Source organism: Geotrypetes seraphini, chromosome 7 (genome assembly GCF_902459505.1).
Source record: "Geotrypetes seraphini chromosome 7, aGeoSer1.1, whole genome shotgun sequence".
Classification (NCBI taxonomy): domain Eukaryota; kingdom Metazoa; phylum Chordata; class Amphibia; order Gymnophiona; family Dermophiidae; genus Geotrypetes; species Geotrypetes seraphini.
Genome location: NC_047090.1, coordinates 150,541,605 through 150,561,585, shown reverse-complemented (window position 1 = coordinate 150,561,585; position 19,981 = coordinate 150,541,605). Strand labels below are relative to the sequence as shown.

The 19,981-nt window shown below is 47.5% G+C and overlaps 1 protein-coding gene across 1 annotated transcript in view; it reads right to left on the bottom strand.

Annotated features, from left to right (window-relative positions):
- The window catches only part of MTHFD1 (methylenetetrahydrofolate dehydrogenase, cyclohydrolase and formyltetrahydrofolate synthetase 1), a 152,139-nt gene that overhangs the window by 39,542 nt on the left and 92,616 nt on the right, over window positions 1-19,981 (bottom strand). The window contains exons 17-21 of the mRNA XM_033951846.1: window positions 8,599-8,675; window positions 7,439-7,579; window positions 2,639-2,707; window positions 1,076-1,187; window positions 834-973 (exon numbers count right to left, since the gene is read on the bottom strand). Coding sequence (XP_033807737.1) covers window positions 834-973; window positions 1,076-1,187; window positions 2,639-2,707; window positions 7,439-7,579; window positions 8,599-8,675 — 539 coding nt within the window. The remainder of the gene's footprint in view (window positions 1-833; window positions 974-1,075; window positions 1,188-2,638; window positions 2,708-7,438; window positions 7,580-8,598; window positions 8,676-19,981) is intronic.

Below are 19,981 nucleotides of genomic sequence, written 5' to 3'. Positions count from 1 at the left end.
AAATGGTAACATGGATCCAAATGCATTTTTAGTCAACTGTTTTTAGAAATGGAAGTTTACAGTTTTGGCCATGGCTTTCAGAAGAGACAGATCTGTTCCCAGGGAAAGAAGCTGGTTTATCTGGTGGAGGGAGGGGAGTAAGCAGTACAAGATGTTTGGTGGCAATTTTATGGTCTTATGGTCTATCTTTTTCTGACTTAACATTACTATTCTGAAAACCAAAGAATTAAAAAAAAAAAAACGAAACATGCCCAAGAATTTCAGATAAAGGATCTTGTACAAACAAGATGAAGCCAGCTTCTGTGCTTTTTTTTCTGTCTCCCTCTGCTGGCAGGGAGACATAACCCATTTGTCTGGCAGAGATAATACAAAAACTCAATTTACTTTTAGTGCATGGGACTTATGGTGGCCAGTGGTGATGTTTGGTGGGCTCCTGTACTTTTGCTATGTTACTTTTTTTTCCTGGTCTCCTTATCTCTTCCTGTTAACATTATTTTGTTATAAAATGGAGGAGGAAAAATTGGAGGTTTGTCCTTGAATATCTCGATACACTGACTAGGCTTTGTGGCTTTTGAATTTGTGAAGCCATTTCCTTTTGTGATTTTGAAACTGTGAAGTCCATTTCTGAGCTGGGCCCATTTCTGCTTCCAATCACATAATTAACGGAGTGAACTTCAGAATCACATGATGTATGTTAGAAAAATGCTTAGAGTAATCAAGTGCGCCATCTCTCTTATCAAGCCCACATTATTTAGAAACAAACAAACAAAATTTACACTATTCATTTGGTGCTATGAATCTCATGCTCAGAGACATACATAACTGGTACTTACAGCGGGCCCACCACCATGCATTTTAAGAGCTCTTACAGTGGCAACTAGAACCACCACATGAGGACGCAGTCCCGAGTATCTACACTTGATGTCAAAAAACTTTTCCATGCCAATATCTGCTCCGAACCCTGCTTCAGTTACTGTAGACAGAATAAAAAGTGGAGTAAGTGGACACCAAAGCTGATCACTACTTGTAAGCTAGGAAGTGAATTTTAGAAGAAGGAGAAAATTAAAAGACTTACCGACAAATCCTTCCGAGCCAACGAGCTTCAGTGCAATTTTGTCTGCTAGGATAGAAGAATTGCCATGTGCAATATTGGCAAAAGGACCTGCATGAACAAACACTGGATTTCCCTGGAAGACAAACAATGGAAGAAATGATTACATGCTTACTGTGGGACAAGGCAAGAGAACCTCAGGTCTTTCATGAAACCAGTGGCAAAGACCAAGATGCAAAGTTACAGTCCTCAGTCTATCCCTGAATGTTGAAATGCTGGGTTTTGTTAGCCTCTCTGCACATGACCAGTATGAGCCAAGTTCAGTTTTTAGGAAACGGGATGACGAGAAAAAACCAGTATAGCATAGGAGGGGAAAAAAAAAGCATAACCAGAAAGGAGCCTCTGTACTGTGTGTTCAGTTCACAGCAGCTTCCATTAAAAACAGATCCTCTACACCAGGGGTGGGTAAAAGCTTTGGACAAGGTGCCATATCAAGAACCATGACTGAGTCTGGAAGTGTGATTCGAGGAATAGAGTGTGAGGGTCCCTTCTCTTCCCCTCCCTATCTCATTAGCCCTATAGTAAGATTTTTATCAAAATTACTGATACCGTGTTATTTCTTTTGTAGTTATGATGATTCCATTTGCTGGAAAAAAAAAGCATACTAGAAAATCAATACACATGACACTGGTAATTTGATAGAACCTACACTGTTTGTTGTCTTTACCAGTGGATGACACCTCTGTAATTAGAGGCAGGAATGTCAAAGACAGACATTTAGGGCTGTGAGGGTGAGGCCTGCAGTGACCAGGAGCATTACTGCATTCCTGTTTCTGCTTTCACTGTGGCACGGGTGGCAGCAAAGGAAGTAGAAGAAACAGGCAGTGGTAGGCCAGAAGTAATACAAATGTCCTATGATCTGGGATTGGCTGACCCCTGCTCTACTCTTTTGGCATGGTAAGGAAAGGGTAAGAACGTTCAACTTAATTTACCAGAAGACCTCCACAAAAAGGCACCTAGACCCCCTCCCCAAGCAATTATGCTTTATAGTTACAGACATTCTAGGGACTACTGATTGCCTTGTAATTGATGAGGGTGGAAGAAGAGCCCTGGACATCCAATTTCTCCTAAAGACTGCATGAGGAAGCAAGCATGGGCCAAGGACTCGGTCTCCACCCTTTCTGGGGGTTCCACGTGCCAGGTGGGGTGAAGCCTGTGAGCTCAAACTGGCTTCTCAGTAGCTGAAGTGAGTTCAGCCCAGAATCTGTTGATGTCGTATCTATGGACAGGCCACAAAGATTCTGTGAGGAGTTGGGGTGTGGAGGATTAAAGACCCACAGGATGTAGGGTAGGAAGTGTGCTATCATAAATATCTGAGATTGTATACCTCAGGCCTAGACAACGAACTGGAGGCTCACTTTATCATGGCTAGTCATACCCAACAGTTCTGCCTCTAATGTCTGGAGGGAAAGATGGTATCAGCTGTGAACACATCTGGGGGGTCTCCTGATAAAATGTAATGATGCTACCCTTCAAGTCAACCTCCTTGCTTGAAGAATCAGCCATGTATCCAGAAGAAAGGCTTACCTCCAATGTCTGCATGAGATTAGGCTTCACTGCATCCTTCATTAACACAGCCAAAGCACCACTAACCCCCTGAAAAAAAATGAAAATGAAAATTTAGGGAAGCAGTATTAGAAGCTGCTCATTCAGGACATATCCACAGGATTCAGAACCACATTCCCATGATTGTTCTGACCCAAGAGAAAAACCAGCTTGAAGTGCATCAAAAATCATTTGAGGAAATATCACCACCACTATCACCAAATAAAACCCTTCAGTTCCAAGGGTTACAGATAACTTTTTTCTTTTTGTGATATCATCTCCTTTCTTTATTAAACTGTTTCTTGTATATTCTATTTGCTGCCTTATGACAAGTTTAATTTTCTTTCATCTTGGCCTGCTGTAGGCTGGTGTAAGAGGGTCAATTTCAAAGCAATTCATCTGAGTAAAACATGCTATGAAATAGAGAATGAGCAAATTTCTGTTTTTGTTTGGGCCGTGCTTTGGTTTCAGCCAAAAATGTTAGTGCATTTTTGTTTGAAACCAAAAATCTCCTCTCCCGCCTACCACTATCTGCTGCTCCCATGATTAAAAACATAACCCTGCAGCAACTGGACAGACTTGAGGTAGGATGCACTTTTCATATTATCATAGGGGATCTATCCCTATACCGGTCTGTATTATCGACTGATAGCGTCCATTCCATTTTTTATAAAGATCATGGAAGGGCTGGTGCAAATTCAATTAACAAAATACTTAAGAGTTAAATTCCTTGTTACATGACTCCCAATCAGGTTTTAGAACCCACTTTATTACAGAGACATTGTTAGCCACTCTATTAGACCATTTAAATAGTATTTTGAGCAAGGGTGGTAGTGAGCAGGTACTTCAGTTTGATTTGAATAGTGCTTTTGAGCTTGTAGACCATAACAAACTGGTGGAATACTTAGATGCACTAGGAATTTAGAGCAAAGTGCTCTCATGGTTTAAAGCAGGGCTGCCCAAGTCCAGTCCTTGAGATCTACTGGCAGGCCAGGTTTTCAGGATATCCACAATGAATATGCATGAGAGAGATTTGCCTGCACTGCCTTCTTGGTATGCAAATCTCTCTCTCATGCATATTCATTGTGGATATCCTGAAAACCTGGCCTGCCAGTAGATCTCAAGGACCGGACTTGGGCAGCCTTGGTTTAAAGGATTTCTTGAATCAAGATTATACTAGGTCAGTTTCAATGGCACATCTTCTGTCTTCTGGAAAAATCCCTGTGGAGTCCTCCAGGGCTCTCCACTTTCTCCAACACTTTTCAACGTGTATCTATCGGCATTGGGCCATTCTTTAAGTAACCTTGGTATAAAGTTGTTTAGCTACACCGACGATATAACGATAGTCATTCCATGCAGTGCAGCTTTATCCAAAAGTGCTCAACTTATAGAGATAGTGTTGAATTTGATGGAGTCCTGGATGCAGGAATTCAAATTGAAATTGAATCAAGACAAAGCCTTTTTTTTTATGTTTCCTCACAAAAGATTACCATTGAACCAATAATCAAGATCAATTCAACATCATATACAATAAGTCCAACAATTAAAATTTTGGGAGTTGTTCTCGACCAATATTTGACCATGAGGAACCAGATAGATGCAGTGGTCCAAAAGGGATACTACACTCTATAGAAAATGCGCACCATCAGATCCTATTTTGAAGCTGCTGCTTTCAAAATCTTAGTTCAGTTGTTACTTCTGGGTCTATTAGACTATTGTAATATAGTTTATTTGACGAGCAGTGAGAAAAATATGGTTAGACTGACTTTGGTTCAGAACACGGCAGCGAGATTAGTTTACGGCTTGAAGAAGTACGATCATGTGACTCCGTATTATCGTGAGTTGCATTGGCTTCCAGTGGAGGCTCGTGTGATTTTCAAATTAGGACGTCTATGCTACAAAGCTGCCTTTGGAGTAGCTCCATTATACTTAGTTGACAGGTTGCTTATAATGTCACATAAGAATAGCAGAAAATCACACGCCCTCTTTATGTTTCCATCAGCTAAGGGCTGCAAAAGTAAGAAATACCATGAGCATATACTCTTATACCAAGCAGCTTTCTATGATAAAGATTTTCGTCCACTAGAAAATTGCTAAAAACTTTTCTCTTTTCTGAATTCCTGACAAATTAGATTATCATGTTTTTTTCTAACATAATTTGTATCTTCATAGCTTTTTGTTAACTGCATTGAATTTATGGTTATGCAGTCTATAAATCTGTTATGTTATTTTACATTATATATTTCCAGCAGAAGACCAAGATCGTTTGCTGGATGCCGGAGTTTGGGCTCATGTCTTGACTACTTATACCAGTAATTGAATATTTCTAAAGTATACAAGTACATGTAAATTTGGAATGATAAATGTTAGATCTATGAGTAAAAAGACATTTCTGATAAATGATTGGATGCTTCAACAGGGTTTGGATTTACTACATATTACTGAAAGTTGGTTGGTTGGTTGAGAGTAGTGCTGCCCGATTCACGATTCAAATCGATTCAATTTTTTTAAAAAATTGGCCTCCCGATTCAATGACCGACCCTTCACCCGTGCCTTCCTAAAGCAGGAGCTGCAGCACTGCCTCTTGCTGGCCATCCGCTGCTGCTCCTGCTTGAGGGGAGAGGGTCTGTCAGAAAGGCCTCCCCCAGCTTCCCCGCTCTTTCCTCCTTTTAGGCTAATAGGGCAGCCTGCAGGCAGCTGCCCGTGGTCCTCAGTAGCACGTTCTCTCTGCCGCAATCCTGCCCCTGCTCTGACGTTAGGGGCAGGATTGCAGCAGAGAGAACGTGCCGCTGAGGACCATGGCAGCTGCAGGGATCGCTATAACATCAGCGAGCCTGCAAGCTGCCCTATTAGTGTTAAAGAGGTAAGAGCGAGGAAGGTGCAGGCTTGCGGGGGGAGCAGGCGTTCATTCACGGCGGGGGGAGCAGGTCTTCGTGCAGGGAGGAAGAGAGAAAGTGTCTTCATGGGGGAGCAAGCCTTCGTGGGAGGAACAGGTCTTCATGGCGGGAAGTAGGCCTTCAGGGCAGGAAGGCAGGCCTGTGCAGAGGGGGAAGGAGGAGGAAGAGTTCCTTTGGCGGTGGGGAAGCAGGCCTGTGCAGAGGGAGGAGGAGGAGGAAGGAGTAAAAGAGGGGAGGGGAGATGCCAGACCTGGGGTGAAGTGAAGGGACGAGAGAGACCAAACAAAAAAGAGGGGGAGAAAAGCAGAGGAGAGGTGCTGGACTAATGGAGAGTGGGGTCCATCACTGCAGCTGCGGAGGGATGGAAATGAAAAAAGGAAAGATGCCAAACCTCCGGGGGAGGAAAGGGAAACAGAAGGGGAGGAAAGAGATGGAAGATGGATGGTTAGCATGGAGAAAGAAGAAAGAAGGAAAGCCTGATCAGAAGACAACCAACATGGGACCAACAAGATTTGAAAAATGACCAGACACAAAAGGTAGGAAAAATAATTTTATTTTCTGTTTTGTGATTACAATGTGTCAGATTTGAAATGTGTATCCTTCCAGAGATGGTGTTGGACCGCAAACATGAGCTAGGATTTAATAGAGAGAGGAAAAGACTTTTTTGTTTGTTTATTTTGTTTATACCACAGGACCAGTGTGGGTAGGAGAGGGCAAAGGGGGTGAAGAGGCTATAAAATAAACCCACCAGAATGTTTGGAAAAAACCACCCAATTGGGCAGGAAAATCGAATCGAATCGGAAAATCGATTCAATAGGTTGAATCGAATCAAATTTTTTTTTTCTGAATCAGGCAGCACTAGTTGAGGGTGATATTTCCCCTAAACCACAGGTGTCAAAGTCAGTCCTCGAGGGCCAGAATCCAGTCGGGTTTTCAGGATTTCCCCAATGAATCTGCATGAGATCTATTTGCATGCACTGCTTTCAATGCATATTCATTGGGGAAATCCAGAAAACCCGACTGGATTCCGGCCTTCGAGGAGGGACTTTGACACCCCTGCCCTAAACAAATGTGTCCTCAGGGTTATGATGTATTTTCCAAGGTTAGATCTTTTAAAAAAGGTGGTAGAATGGAAAACAAGGGCAATTCCATTTTCCAGTTTCAACCTGTTATAGAATGAAATTTGGTTCAACGGAATGCTTGTTGGCTTCCCTCTGCGCGTTCATCCCATGCGGCAACAGTAGAGGGAAGGCCCCCGGGGTGGCTGGAAGAAGCTGTCTGGATTGCTGCTGGGAAAACCCAACTTTGCAAGACCAGTGACTACAAGGGCCACCCCAAAGGTCACCACTGTTCCACGAGCCTTGTACTGAAGAACACTGCTTTATAGCATCCCCAGGTCAGATAGGCCCCACAGGGGGTTCTTCACATGGCAATGTACAATGCTTGCTACTGAGCCAGTGTACTGGCCTTAAGAAAGTTGTTAACATACAAGAAATAAAATCAGTTATGAGAAAAAAAAAAAGAAAGCTAGAGAAAACAGTAATAAAACAAGGAAGCTGATAATTTAAGACAGAAAGCAGTGGCAGCTCAGTTAGTGCATGTTTCAACTGTAATAAATGCAGCGGAGACCAAGGATAATATACTACTAAAAAGGAACAGTGATGAAATACAGAAAAGTAGTAATGATCCTAATGACGTTCATCGATCCCATATACTCATCACATACCATGAAGTGCTTCGATCACAGCCCTCTAACACAAGTAGGGAAATGTCTCTTTTCACAGTAAGGGAGGGGTTGTCTTTAAATTACTCCAAGGAGCTAAATAAACATGCTAAGCCAAATGCTGTGTTGTCAGGGTCTGCGACATTGTGCGTTTCCTCTTACCAAATCTTCCGTCGTGACTGGCTCTCCCTTTTTACTGGAAGCCACGACCATTTTAGCCAGTCGATGTCTCATGTCCTCCAGGCTGCTGGTGAGAGCTAGAACGGCCATGATTTCACTAGCCACAGAGATGTCAAACTGAGCCTGGGAGGTGAAAAGTTAAGAAACCAGTTCAAGCCTGTACCTTTACATTAGGGCTCTCTGTCATATAAAGAGGACATACTTAATTCAGTGTCTATTGTACCACCACCGCCTTGGGCGAATCTGATCATAAGAATAATTTATTAATCAATAAATGGCCGAAGTAGTTATTAGGGCCATAACTAGGCGTGTATGAGAGAGGTAGTCACCCAGGGTATAAAGTTTCTTGAGAAAATGGAAAAACAATGGCTGAAATGCAAGTGTGGATGGGCACTGGATAAAAAGCCCAGAAGAGTGCAGGTTTTTAGGGGCACCAGTTCTGGCATGTGCCTATGATTTTTCTGAGCATATCAGATATATTGTCACAAGATACTTTATATGCTTTTCAAACAGGGAAAGAATCCATTATATGCATGGCTACCCTGACTGCTAGAATTCCTAATTAGGATTCTGCGAGGCAGTGGCGTTCCTGGTGGGGCAGGAACCTGGGGTGGAGCACCCCCTCCTCCAGGCAGTGGGAAGGTACATGGATCAGTTGCAGGGTTATGGGCTGCCTGTGCGCGGCCACTGGCTGAGCTGGTCCCCTGCCCCAGAACAGGAAGTTTACGTCAGAGGAGGCAGGAACCAGCGGAGCCGACGGCCACGTGCAGGCAGACCCGCAATCACGCCAACACTCCCGAGCGCCCTGAACCTGGGGGAACTGTCACCCCATCCTGCCCTTGGTGCACCCCATGCTGCAAGTTACTGCAGTTCTGCCTCATGCCTCAAGATTAAGAGATTCCTGCACCCCTTGTAGCCTGAAAACCCCATTCTGGAAAAAAAACATACAAAACATTCAAACTAAAAACAAGACGGTTCACAATTGCACTGGTTCTTCACATCTCTGTTCACTTTTATTTAATCAGTGAGAAAATGTAGCGCATAAATGAAGTTCTTTGCAGAGGTGAAGATTACTTTAGTACTTGAGCACTTTTTTTTATATGTCTGGATTTTGTTAAATAAGGAAAGGGAGAATTAAGTACCGATCGTGAGTGGCCCTTCTCGGTTGGAGACTGCCCAATTGTGATTTTCCGCAGGAAGCGATCATTGGTATCCAACACTAGAGAAAAATCCCAGAAAGACTGGTCAGAACAGGACAAGACTCCACAGCATAGGGGTAAGTGTATACGGAGCAGTCTAGCTTTAGGTAGCAGGAAGGCACATTAAAAAATAGAAAAACCACCATTTAACATCAGTAGCCACTTACCGTATTTTCACGTAGATAACGGGCACCCATGTAAAACGCGCACACGGGTGTAGCGCGCGGGGAACACAAATCTCGGAGAGATAATCTCGGAGAGAGCGAGACCAAAAGGCTTTGAGCATGCGTAAATGCTCAAAGCCTAGTCCAGCCCGGCAGAGGAAGAAGGAGGATCTCTCTCGCACCGCCCGGCCCAGCCCAGCCCAAACCAAACCAACGAGGGAGGATCTTCGGGCACGGGCACTGGCACATGCTGTGCATTGGTGCTGGTGCCGGTGCCCAATCGGGTAAGAGTTATATTTGCGGTGCTGGGGGGATGTAGGATCGCGGGGGGGGGATGCCGGTTCGCAGGGGGAATGCCAGATCAGAATGCAAAAAAAAAATTGTAAAACGTGCTCACACGTATAACGCGCATGGTTATGCACAGTTTGTAAAATCGTGTATAACGCACGCGTTATATGCGTGAAAATACGGTATACACGCATGTAAATAACCTCTTATAGAATACCACTGGGTGGAGTTTGGACAAAGCACAACAATACACATCTAAGTGCAGGCATTTACACCAGCTCTAGGGTGATCGTGCTTTAATGTGCACGTTTTCTGCCATTTGTAGTCATTCTATAAAGGGAAGTAGGTTCCTTTTTGCTTTATAGAATAGGCTATTATAATAATCCAGGCAGGGAACAACCACCGCCTGTATTACCCGTTTGCAGAAGTCTACCCCAAGGTTATTCTAGGCCTCCTGTACCTGGCAAGATTAATAGTCAGATGATCTAAACTGCCTTGTTTAATACCCAAATAAATAGAATTACAGTAGTCCAACTGGGCCAACACAGTGGATTGCACCAGTAATAAATAATGTTCTTGATAAAATAGTACCCTGACTTTCCTCAGCATGCGCAAACTAAAGAAACATTTCTTTGCTAAGGAATTTATCTGGTCATTAAAAGAGAGAGGAATCTAGAATAATACCCAAAACTCTAGAAGTGAAGTCAAGTTGTAATATAATATTTGATTTCAATGCAATATTAGCAGGGAGATTAACTAATCTAGATCCAACCCAAAGCAGCTTAGTTTTTGAAGCATTCAGTTTAATTTTACAAATTGACTGGGTCATATCCTTGTAGTGATGAGCAATCTTAGGATCATTACAGATCACGAAGCACTTGGGTTGCAGCAGACCACACATTTAAAAGCCACAAAATCTACTAGAAAGCGTCTCACAAAGTCTCCCTCATTTTGGGTACATTTAATGTTGTGTTCTCTACACAGTGCGCTAGGGACAGGATTTAATATAACTGCTCGATGCTCCTATGCCCGATGTCAGAGTTAATCACATTACGGAGGCCTGGAATGTAATTCTCCACGTTGAATGCTAATGTCTAAGCAAGCCATCTGTTCAAAACTATTTGAAGGCAAAAAAAAAAAAAAGCTCTTTCAGTCATTAAAATCAACAATGACTGCTAAAAACTGGCAGTGGGAATATACTGCATCCGACAGGTGTTCGTCTTAAATTAAATATTTAAATTTTAACACAAAAGCTGACGAATTCTTTTAGTGTAGCCAGCGATACCAAATCAGATACTTAGTGAAAGATATGAACATGCTCTTAAGAATTAGGTGAAGAGATACTAAAAGGCAGAAGCAAGGGGGGGGGGAAGCCTACGATGATTCCATGTGTTAAAACTTCAAAAGCCAGCCAGATGTGCACTGCCACACAGGTGGTCTCTGGTTAGAATACTAAATCAGCTCCTACAATTACAGATGCAGTATTTACCACTTATTGAGGAAAGTCATGGTCATTGCTCCAGAGTGATACCTAATGGCTGGATTCAGGGCCCAGAAGGAACCTTGCTGCATGATCCTCAGAGCCGAGGACTGTCATTGCAATGACCAGACAGTATGTTGGGGGAAGAAGGAATAGGCATGGGGAGAAAAAGAGGGGAAAGAGAGAGATGGCTACTGGCACCAGATTTGAAGCTGGTTCTGACTGAACTGGAAGAACAAAAGGGGAAGGTGGAAAAAAACAAAACAAAACAAAAAAAAACCTTAAAAAATGAATCAAATCATAACATACTGAAAACAACTAACTTTGACAACATCCTGCTACTTCTTGGGGAGCAACAATCACCTGCACAGTGGCCAAATATAACCCGAGTATGTGAAAGGCTCATAAGAATTGCCATACTGGGACAGACCGAAAGTCCATCAAGCCCAGTATCCTGTTTCCAACAGTGGCCAATCCAAGTCCCACGTACCTAGCTAGATCCCAAGTAGTACAACTGATTTTATGCTGCTTATCCTAGGAATAAGCAGTGGAGTTCCCAAGTCATCTCAATAATGGCCTATGAACTTCTCTTTTAGGAAATTATCCAAGTCTTTTTTAAACCCTGCTAAGCTAACTGATTTCACCACATTCTCCAGCAACAAAGTCCAGAGTTTAATTACACGTTGTGTGAAGAAATATTTCCTCTGGTTTGTTTTAAATCTACTACTTAGTAGCTTCATCGCATGCCCCCTAGTCCTAGTATTTTTGGAAAGTGTGAACAAGTGATTCACATCTACCCTTTCCACTCCACTCAGTATTTTATAGACCTCTATCATATCACCCCTGAGCCATCTCTTTTCCAAGCATCTCATGCCTCTGATGAATATCCTTCTTTCTCCTGCGAGATTTAGGCATTAGTTTTTCTCCTCAGAACTCATGATTACTTTCCTGCCACACAATTAACAGCACACACCACATTCAGAAAGCCACTCTATATTCAAGCTGGTGCATGTATATACCGTATTTGCCGGCGTATAAGGCGACTGGGCGTATAAGACGACCCCCCAACTTTTAGTTAAAAAGGAGAAATTAGGTTCTTACCTGCTAATTTACTTTCTTTTAGCTTCTCCAGACCAGTAGAGGTTAACTTTACGAATGGGTATATATCTAATCATGACCAGCAGGTGGAGACTGAAAACAAAACTTTGGGACAGTATATCCTAGCCCCTCCTCTCTACTTCCCTCAGTCTGCCGAATAGCCAAGCAGAACCAAGAACTGGAAAACAACAGAGAGAAAAAACAATACTCCGAAAGGAGTAACAAATAACATACCCAAAAATGCTGTTGGAAAATGCAGAGGAGAAATTCCCGAAGGAAGAAGGTCCCCACAGCTCACCAGCTAAGCCAGCCGAGCCACAGCCGCTGTTCTTCAATTCTCCCCGGCCCTAGAAAAATACTAGAACCCGCAGCAAAAACCAAAAAACTGCCCGCGCAACAGCCCCAACAACAACAACAACAGACAGGGTGGGGACCTCTACTGGTCTGGAGAAGCTAAAAGAAAGTAAATTAGCAGGTAAGAACCTAATTTCTCCTTCTTTAGCACTCTCCAGACCAGTAGAGGTTAACTTTACGAATGGGACGTACCAAAGCAGTCCCTCTCACGGGCGGGACCCCCGAAGGGCCGATACCAGAACACGCTCACCGAACACCGCGTCCCGACGCGCCTGAACATCTACCCGATAATGCCGAACAAATGAATGCAAGGAGGACCAAACCGCAGCCTTACAAATATCCACCGGAGGCACGAGCGACGACTCAGCCCAAGAAGCCGCCTGACCCCTAGTGGAATGAGCCTTGAGAAACTCCGGAACCGGCTTCTGACTCAGAAGATAAGCGGAAGCAATCATCTCCTTGATCCAGCGCGCAATAGTAGCCTTAGAAGCGCCAGCCCCCCGACGAGGACCCGCCAGAAGCACAAAGAGATGATCGGAGCTCCGAAAATCCCGGGTCCGCTGCACATAAGCATGGAGGACCCGACCGACATCCAACTTGCGCAGCTGTCGTTGCTCAGAAGAACCCTCCCGACTACCCAAGACCGGGAGGACCACCGATTGATTGACATGAAAAGGAGAAACTACCTTCGGCAGAAAGGAAGGAACAGGCCGCAAAACAACCCGCTCCTTCGAAAACTCCAGGAAGGGAGCCCTACAAGAGAAAGCCTGTAGCTCAGACACCCGTCTAGCGGAAGTAATGGCCACCAAAAAGACCGACTTCAGCGTAAGGTCCTTCAACGAACAGCCATCCAACGGCTCGAAAGGAGGGCGCACTAGAACAGAGAGAACCAGATTGAGATCCCAAGAGGGAATCGAGGGCCTTATGGGAGGCCTGATCAACTTGGCCGCCCTAAGAAAGCGAATCACATCAGGAATGGCTGACAAACGCTGACCTGTCACCAGCCCCCGAAAAGCCGACAGGGCCGCCAGATGAACCCGGAGAGAAGACCAGGCCAGGCCCCTATCCAGGCCATCCTGCAAAAAACTCTAGAATGTTAGGCAGAGAAGCGCGAAAGGAGACCACTCCCCGCGCTCGGCACCATTCCTCAAAAAGACGCCAAACCCGCACATAAGCCCGAGAGGTAGAAAGCCTCCGGGACCCCAAAAGTGTAGAGATCACCTTGTCGGAATATCCCTTCTTACTCAGGCGGCCCCTTTCAAGAGCCAAGCCGTAAGACAAAAGGGAGACGGGTCGAACATGGGAATGGGACCCTGCGTCAGAAGATCGCACCCGAGAGGCAGAGGAAGAGGATCCGCCACCAGATGCCTCACCAGATCCGCATACCACGGACGACGAGGCCAATCCGGAGCCACCAAGACCACCAGCCCCGGATGGCGAACAATGCGAAGCAGTACTCTGCCCACTAATGGCCAAGGAGGGAACACATACAACAGCCCCTCCGTTGGCCACGGTTGGACCAGAGCATCCAGACCCTCGGCCAGACCATCCCTGCGACGACTGAAGAAGCGGGGTACTTTGGCGTTGCCACTTGTAGCCATCAGATCCATCAGGGGCTGCCCCCAAGCACGCACTAGCAACTGAAACGCCTCGGCGCCGAGACACCACTCTCCCGGATCCAAGAAGTGACGACTGAGGAAGTCCGCCTGAACGTTTTCTACCCCGGCAATGTGAGAGGCCGAGAGGTCCAGAAGATGCGACTCCGCCCAAACCATGAGCCGAGCCGCCTCCTGCGCCACCAGAGTGCTCTTGGTGCCCCCCTGACGATTGACATAAGCCACCGCCGTGGCATTGTCCGACAGGACTCTGACCGACTTGCCCAACAAAAGGGAGTGGAAAGCCAACAGCGCCAGCCGGACCGCCCTGGTCTCCAACACGTTGATCGACCAGGAGGCCTCCTCCGTGGACCAGGTTCCCTGAGCTGAGTGACCCAGGCACTGGGCCCCCCAACCCAGGAGACTCGCATCCGTAAGGAGCACCGTCCACCGCGGAAGATCCAGACCCACCCCCTGAACTAGGTGAGGGGTCCGGAGCCACCAACGCAGACTGCAGCGCGCCAAGCCTCGCAGGGGAACCGGAACATCCATCCCGTGCCTCTGGGGAGACCACCTCCGGAGCAGAGCATACTGGAGAGGACGCATGTGGGCCCGCGCCCACCTCACCACGTCCAGGGACGCCGCCATCGACCCCAGGACCTGGAGGAAATCTCGCGCCCGAGGACACCGGGACGCCAAAAGCAGGCGAATCTGAGACTGCAATTTGCTCACCCGGGCCTCTGGGAGGAAGACCTTCCCCAAGGAGGTGTCGAACAGCACCCCGAGGTACTCCAGACGCTGAGCCGGAACCAACCGACTCTTGGCAAGGTTGACCACCCAGCCCAGCGACCGGAGAAACTCCACCACCCGAGCCGTAACCCGGGAGCTTTCCTGCAACGACTTGGCCCGAATTAACCAGTCGTCCAGGTAGGGGTGTACCAGGATGCCCTCCGACCGCAAGGCTGCCGCGACGACCACCATCACCTTGGTGAACGTCCGGGGAGCCGTGGCCAGCCCAAAGGGAAGCGCACAGAACTGATAGTGCCGACCCAAGATCGCAAAGCGCAGGAAACGCTGATGAGAGGCCCGAATAGGAACATGCAAGTAGGCCTCCGTCAGATCGAGAGAAGTGAGAAACTCCCCCGGCTGAACCGCCAGAATGACCGACCGCAGCGTTTCCATACGGAAAGAGGGAACCTTGAGAGCCCTGTTGACCCCTTTCAAATCGAGGATGGGCCGAAAAGTCCCCTCCTTCTTGGGCACCACAAAGTAAATGGAGTACCTGCCCGTGCCCCACTCCGGGGGGGGCACCGGAACTACTGCCCTGAGATCTAGCAAGCGCTGAAGGGTCTGGCGAAACGCCAGCGTCTTCCCAGGAGTCTGACATGGAGAAGCGAGGAAAAAATCCGGCAGAGAGCGGGCGAACTCCAGGGCATAACCGTCCCGCACCACCTCCAGGACCCACTGATCGGACGTGATCTCGGCCCATTTGGGAAAAAAGTCGCGCAGCCGGGCCCCCACCGGAACCAAGGGGGGCGCCGGCAAGGCGTCATTGTGCAGGACGGGAAGCGGGGGAACCGGCGGAGGGATTCCCTGCCCCCCGACGGGCCCCCCGAAAGGGCTGCATGCGCTGGAAGAACCGACCCCGGGAAAACCCCGGAGACTGGAAAGAAGCAGCCCCACGCCCAGGGCGATACTTGCGAAATTCCCGCAAACGCCCCCGGGCCGCACCACCCCGAGACGCCGGGCGGGCACGGTCCTCCGGCAAACGGGGAACTTTCGAGTCCGACAGAGTCTGAATCAACTTATCCAAGTCCTCTCCAAATAAAAACGACCCCCGAAAGGGAAATTTAGTAAGCTTAGCTTTGGACGCAGCATCCGCCGCCCAAGCGCGCAGCCACAACACACGCCTTGCGGCCACGCCAAAAGCCATGGACTTAGCCGAGATCCGCACCAAGTCATACAGAGCATCCGAGAGGAAAGAGGCAGCCATCTCAATCTTCGCTACCTCCTGATCCACCAGAGACCAGTCGTCAGACTCTCGATCCAAGACCCGCTCCGCCCACCGAAACACGGCGCGAGCGACCAGTCCCCCACAAATAGCCGCCTGGACCCCAAAGGCAGAGACTTGAAAATTTTGCTTAAGGATGGTCTCCAATTTGCGCTCCTCAGAGTCCCGCAAGGCAGAACCGCCCTCAACAGGCACGGTATGCCGCTTGGAAATAGCCGAGACCACCGCATCCACGATTGGCGAAGCTAACGTAGCCCGATCCCCTTCAGGAATGGGATACAGGCGAGCCATGCTGCGCGCCAGCCGAAACGGCGTCTCCGGCGTTTTCCACTGCTCAAGAATAATATCCCGAATATCCTGATGCATAGGAAAAGAGCGGGAAACGGAACGGATCCCTCGTAACAGAGGGTCCCCCACACGCGGAGTCTCCGGCGGCGCGTCCTCAAAACGCAAAGCCGAAGAAACCTGTTGAATAAGGTCAGGCAGCTCATCTCTCTGAAAAAGGCGCACCACGGACGCCTCGTCACTGGAGAACGGGAAACCCGACAACCCGCCGCCAGCCTCCGTCCCCTCCAGAGGGTCCTGGAATTCCTCAGAAGGGTCCAGGTCCTCCTCCAGACCGACACGTTCCTCCGACCACAAATCCTCGTCCCACGACACCCGCGGACGCTTGGACAAGAGAGGCGGCGGAGGGGACGTCACGTCAGACGAGAGAGGCAAAGCCGCAGGGAGCGCGGAGGAAACCCCACCCCCCGAGACCCCCTGGGCGCAACCGGGACCCCCAGCCGCCTGAAAATAGGCTTTGCATAATGAAAAGAAAAAATCAGGGGAAAAACCCCCCGAGGGTCCCAAGGGACTCCCTGCCACAGCAGGGGACCCAGCAGAAACCTGCCCCTGCTTAGCCAAAACAGGGGGAAGGTCACCTGAGGTGGAAGACAAAATGGAGGGGCCAGACAGAGAAGATGGCGTCTTTCCCGCCAAAACAGCTCCCTCCATAGCCTGCAGCGGCTGAGAGACCTGAATAGTCTCAGCCGCTAAAACAGGCAAGCCGGCATCAGCTGTCAAAATATCAGCTGAGAGGGAATCCTCTAAAACCCGACCGTCGGCGGCTCGGGGAATCCCTCCGTGGGCGGACGGAGAAGACCGGGCTTCTCCACCGTTCCCTGCCGACTCGCGAGGCACCATCGGCGGGGAGCTCTGGGCGCCTGCAGCCGCTGCCGACGGAGCTCCTCCACCGCACCGGCCTGAACACCGCTTGCACAGGCCGGCCGCGAGTGCCTCGCGTCTGGAGCACAATGAGCACTTTTTCCCTTTAGAAGTGCTCATTGCTCCATACGCGACCTAGCTGTAAAAAAAGTGCCGGTTAGTTGAAAAAATACAGTAAAATACAGTTTTCTTAAAGGGATACAACCCTCCAGACCAGCACTACCTCAGGATTTTTTTTTTTTTTTTTTTTTTTTACAGAACAGACTCCACAGGCTCTCGAAGCAATATGCCTTGCTTGATTTAGGGGGCAAGGCTTACTGCTGAGGCTCCTCTAAAAAAATATGGGGAGGTGGAGGAAGTGGGGGGAGGGACCCCGCTCGTGACCCGCCGGGTTTGACACCCCCGAGGTCGGACGAACCCCCAAACAGAGTCCGTCCAAGCTCCGTCCGGCTAAAAACAGGGACAATAAACCCCTAAACAAATTCCAACAGCCCTACCAAGGGAGATGGGTACAGATCACTCAACACCTGCTGGAGACTGAAAGAAGACTGAGGGAAGTAGAGAGGAGGGGCTAGGATATACTGTCCCAAAGTTTTGTTTTCAGTCTCCACCTGCTGGTCATGATTAGATATATACCCATTCGTAAAGTTAACCTCTACTGGTCTGGAGAGTGCTAAAGAAATAGAGTTTTGTGTTATACTCGCCGTATAAGACTACCCCTTCTGCACACCTTCTCTACCGCCCCGGGTGCAGCACAGCCGGCCAGGTTCCCTTACTTTTGTGGCACTTCCCCGACCGACCGACAACAGCCCCGGTCCGACAAACCTCCCTGCCCTTAACCGCGAATCTAAATTACCTTCTTACAGCTGCTGTAAGAAGGTATTTAGATTCGCGGCTACAGGGCAGGGAGGATTGTCGGACCCGGGCTGTTATCGGTCGGTCGGGGAAGTGCCACAAAAGTAAGGGAACCTGGCCGGCTGTGCTGCAACTGGGGCGGGGCGGCCGCCCCTCTCTCTTGGTACCGCGAGGCTACTCTCCTTCTCCTTACCTGCCATGCCTGCAGCACAGAGCCGAACGGAAGTCTTCCCGACGTCAGCGCTGATGTCGGGAAGACTTCCGTTCGGCTCTGTGTTGCAAGCAGAGAAGGTAGGGAGAAGAAGAGCCGCGTACATCCAGAAGACTGAGCATCCAGCCCCGCAGGAGCCCCGCGACCCTCGGAGACGTCCCCATGGGATCCCCGCGACCCTAGGGGGCGTCCCCACGGGATCCCCGCGACCCTAGGGGCGTCCCCGTGCAGCTCTGTAATGTAAAGTAAGTACATGTAAAACAGTACCCGGCGTATAAGACGACCCCCGACTTTGGGGAGGATTTTAAGGTACTGAAAAGTAATCTTATACGCCGGCAAATACGGTACCTGCCAAAAATAAGCGTGAGGCTTTAAGAATTAAAGCACCTACCCTGCCTCCTTGGCTTTGCCATGCCCTGTGCCAAAATGTGAAGATACTTAAGAGTTGATTGGACTGTTACCACAAGTTAAAAGGTTGAGTCAGCCCTTGTTTAACTAAGTACAATTACCAACTTCCACTCAAGCTTCTTCAAGCTGCAAGTAAAATCAGAAGTGGTTCAGCCGTCCCTTCTGACATGGAATTCTATTATATGATCACCCTATGGAGGTGATCTTAAAGCAGTGGTTCTCAACCCTGTCCAAGGGGACCCCCAGCCAGTCGGGTTATATGCATAAGACATATTTGCATGCCTGTCTCTTCCATTATATGCAAATCTCTCTCATGCATATTCATTAGGGATATATTGAAAACCTGACTGGCTGGGGGTCCCCTAGGACAGGGTTGAGAACCACTGCCTTAAAGTGACTGAACTGCAGGTGAGTAACAAGGGCCTGTTATGACATTTATTTGCCAAAATCTCACCCTCCTAAAAAAGTGTATCAACTGCATGTTAGTTGCAGTTACACCAAGATATTAGAAAACTTCATATTCAAGTTTTAGGATTCTACTGAAAAAACACCACATGGCATGGCTGGACAACTACATTAATGGAGTTAGACCAGGGGTCTCAAAGTCCCTCCCTTGAGGGCCACAATCCAGTCGGGTTTTCAGGATTTCCCCAATGAATATGCATGAGATCTATGTGCATGCACTGCTTTCAATGCATATTCATTGGGGAAATCCTGAAAACCCAACTGGATTGCGGCCCTCAAGGAGGGACTTTGAGATCCCTGAGCTAGATTGACCTACGGCGCTTTTAGAAAAGTCATTAAAACTGCCTTATTCGACAGTTATATCACCTAAACATTAACTCCTCCAAACACTAATTCCAATTCTTTTTTTCCTAATATGACCCTCTGAAAATTCTTAACAAATTGTATTCTGTAATTCGCTCTTTTTGCTAAAATGGCCCCTCTGAAATTCTAAACAAACTGTATATTGTAATTCGCTGCATTTTTAAGATTCTGCATACTGTAATTTCACCGACTATCTGCATATTATAACTCGCTGATTGTCCAGCTCTCTTCAATGTGAACCGCCTAGAAGTCGCACGATTGTGGCGGTATAGAAGAATAAAGTTATTATTATTACTGTCCCTTCCCCCCCTCAACAAACTCTTGTAAACCTTTATATTCAAAAGGAATGATTTGGATAATGGCAGCTGTTATCCACATAATTCCCTCAGCTGAAGCTCTCCATTAAGTGGCACTACATGGATAGAGGCAGTGAATATCCTCAGATTGCCTTGGTATTATTTGGATAGTTATAAGGCAGTGCATGAGAAGAGAAGCAAGTTGTTCAGACGGCTATCCGCAGGATAAGACAGAAAAAAAAGTAACATCTTACAGGTTATTTTTTCAATTTTCTCAGCAACTGCTTTGAATTTCAACCATAAATTTTATTAACTTATTTAGTCAAATACAGTCATTCAAATTGTGCAATTATGAAGGTGCCAGAATTTCACAGTTACTGTGAATGGTCAAAATGTCTGCTCCTAGCTTTAACATAGACACTGCAGCCTTTGTTCTGAAACCCTGTTCATGCAGTGTCTGAATTCTCATTTTTTCCTCCAATACCTTGTCTATGATTGCCGTTCCAATCCAAAATGGCTTTTGAAGAAATTA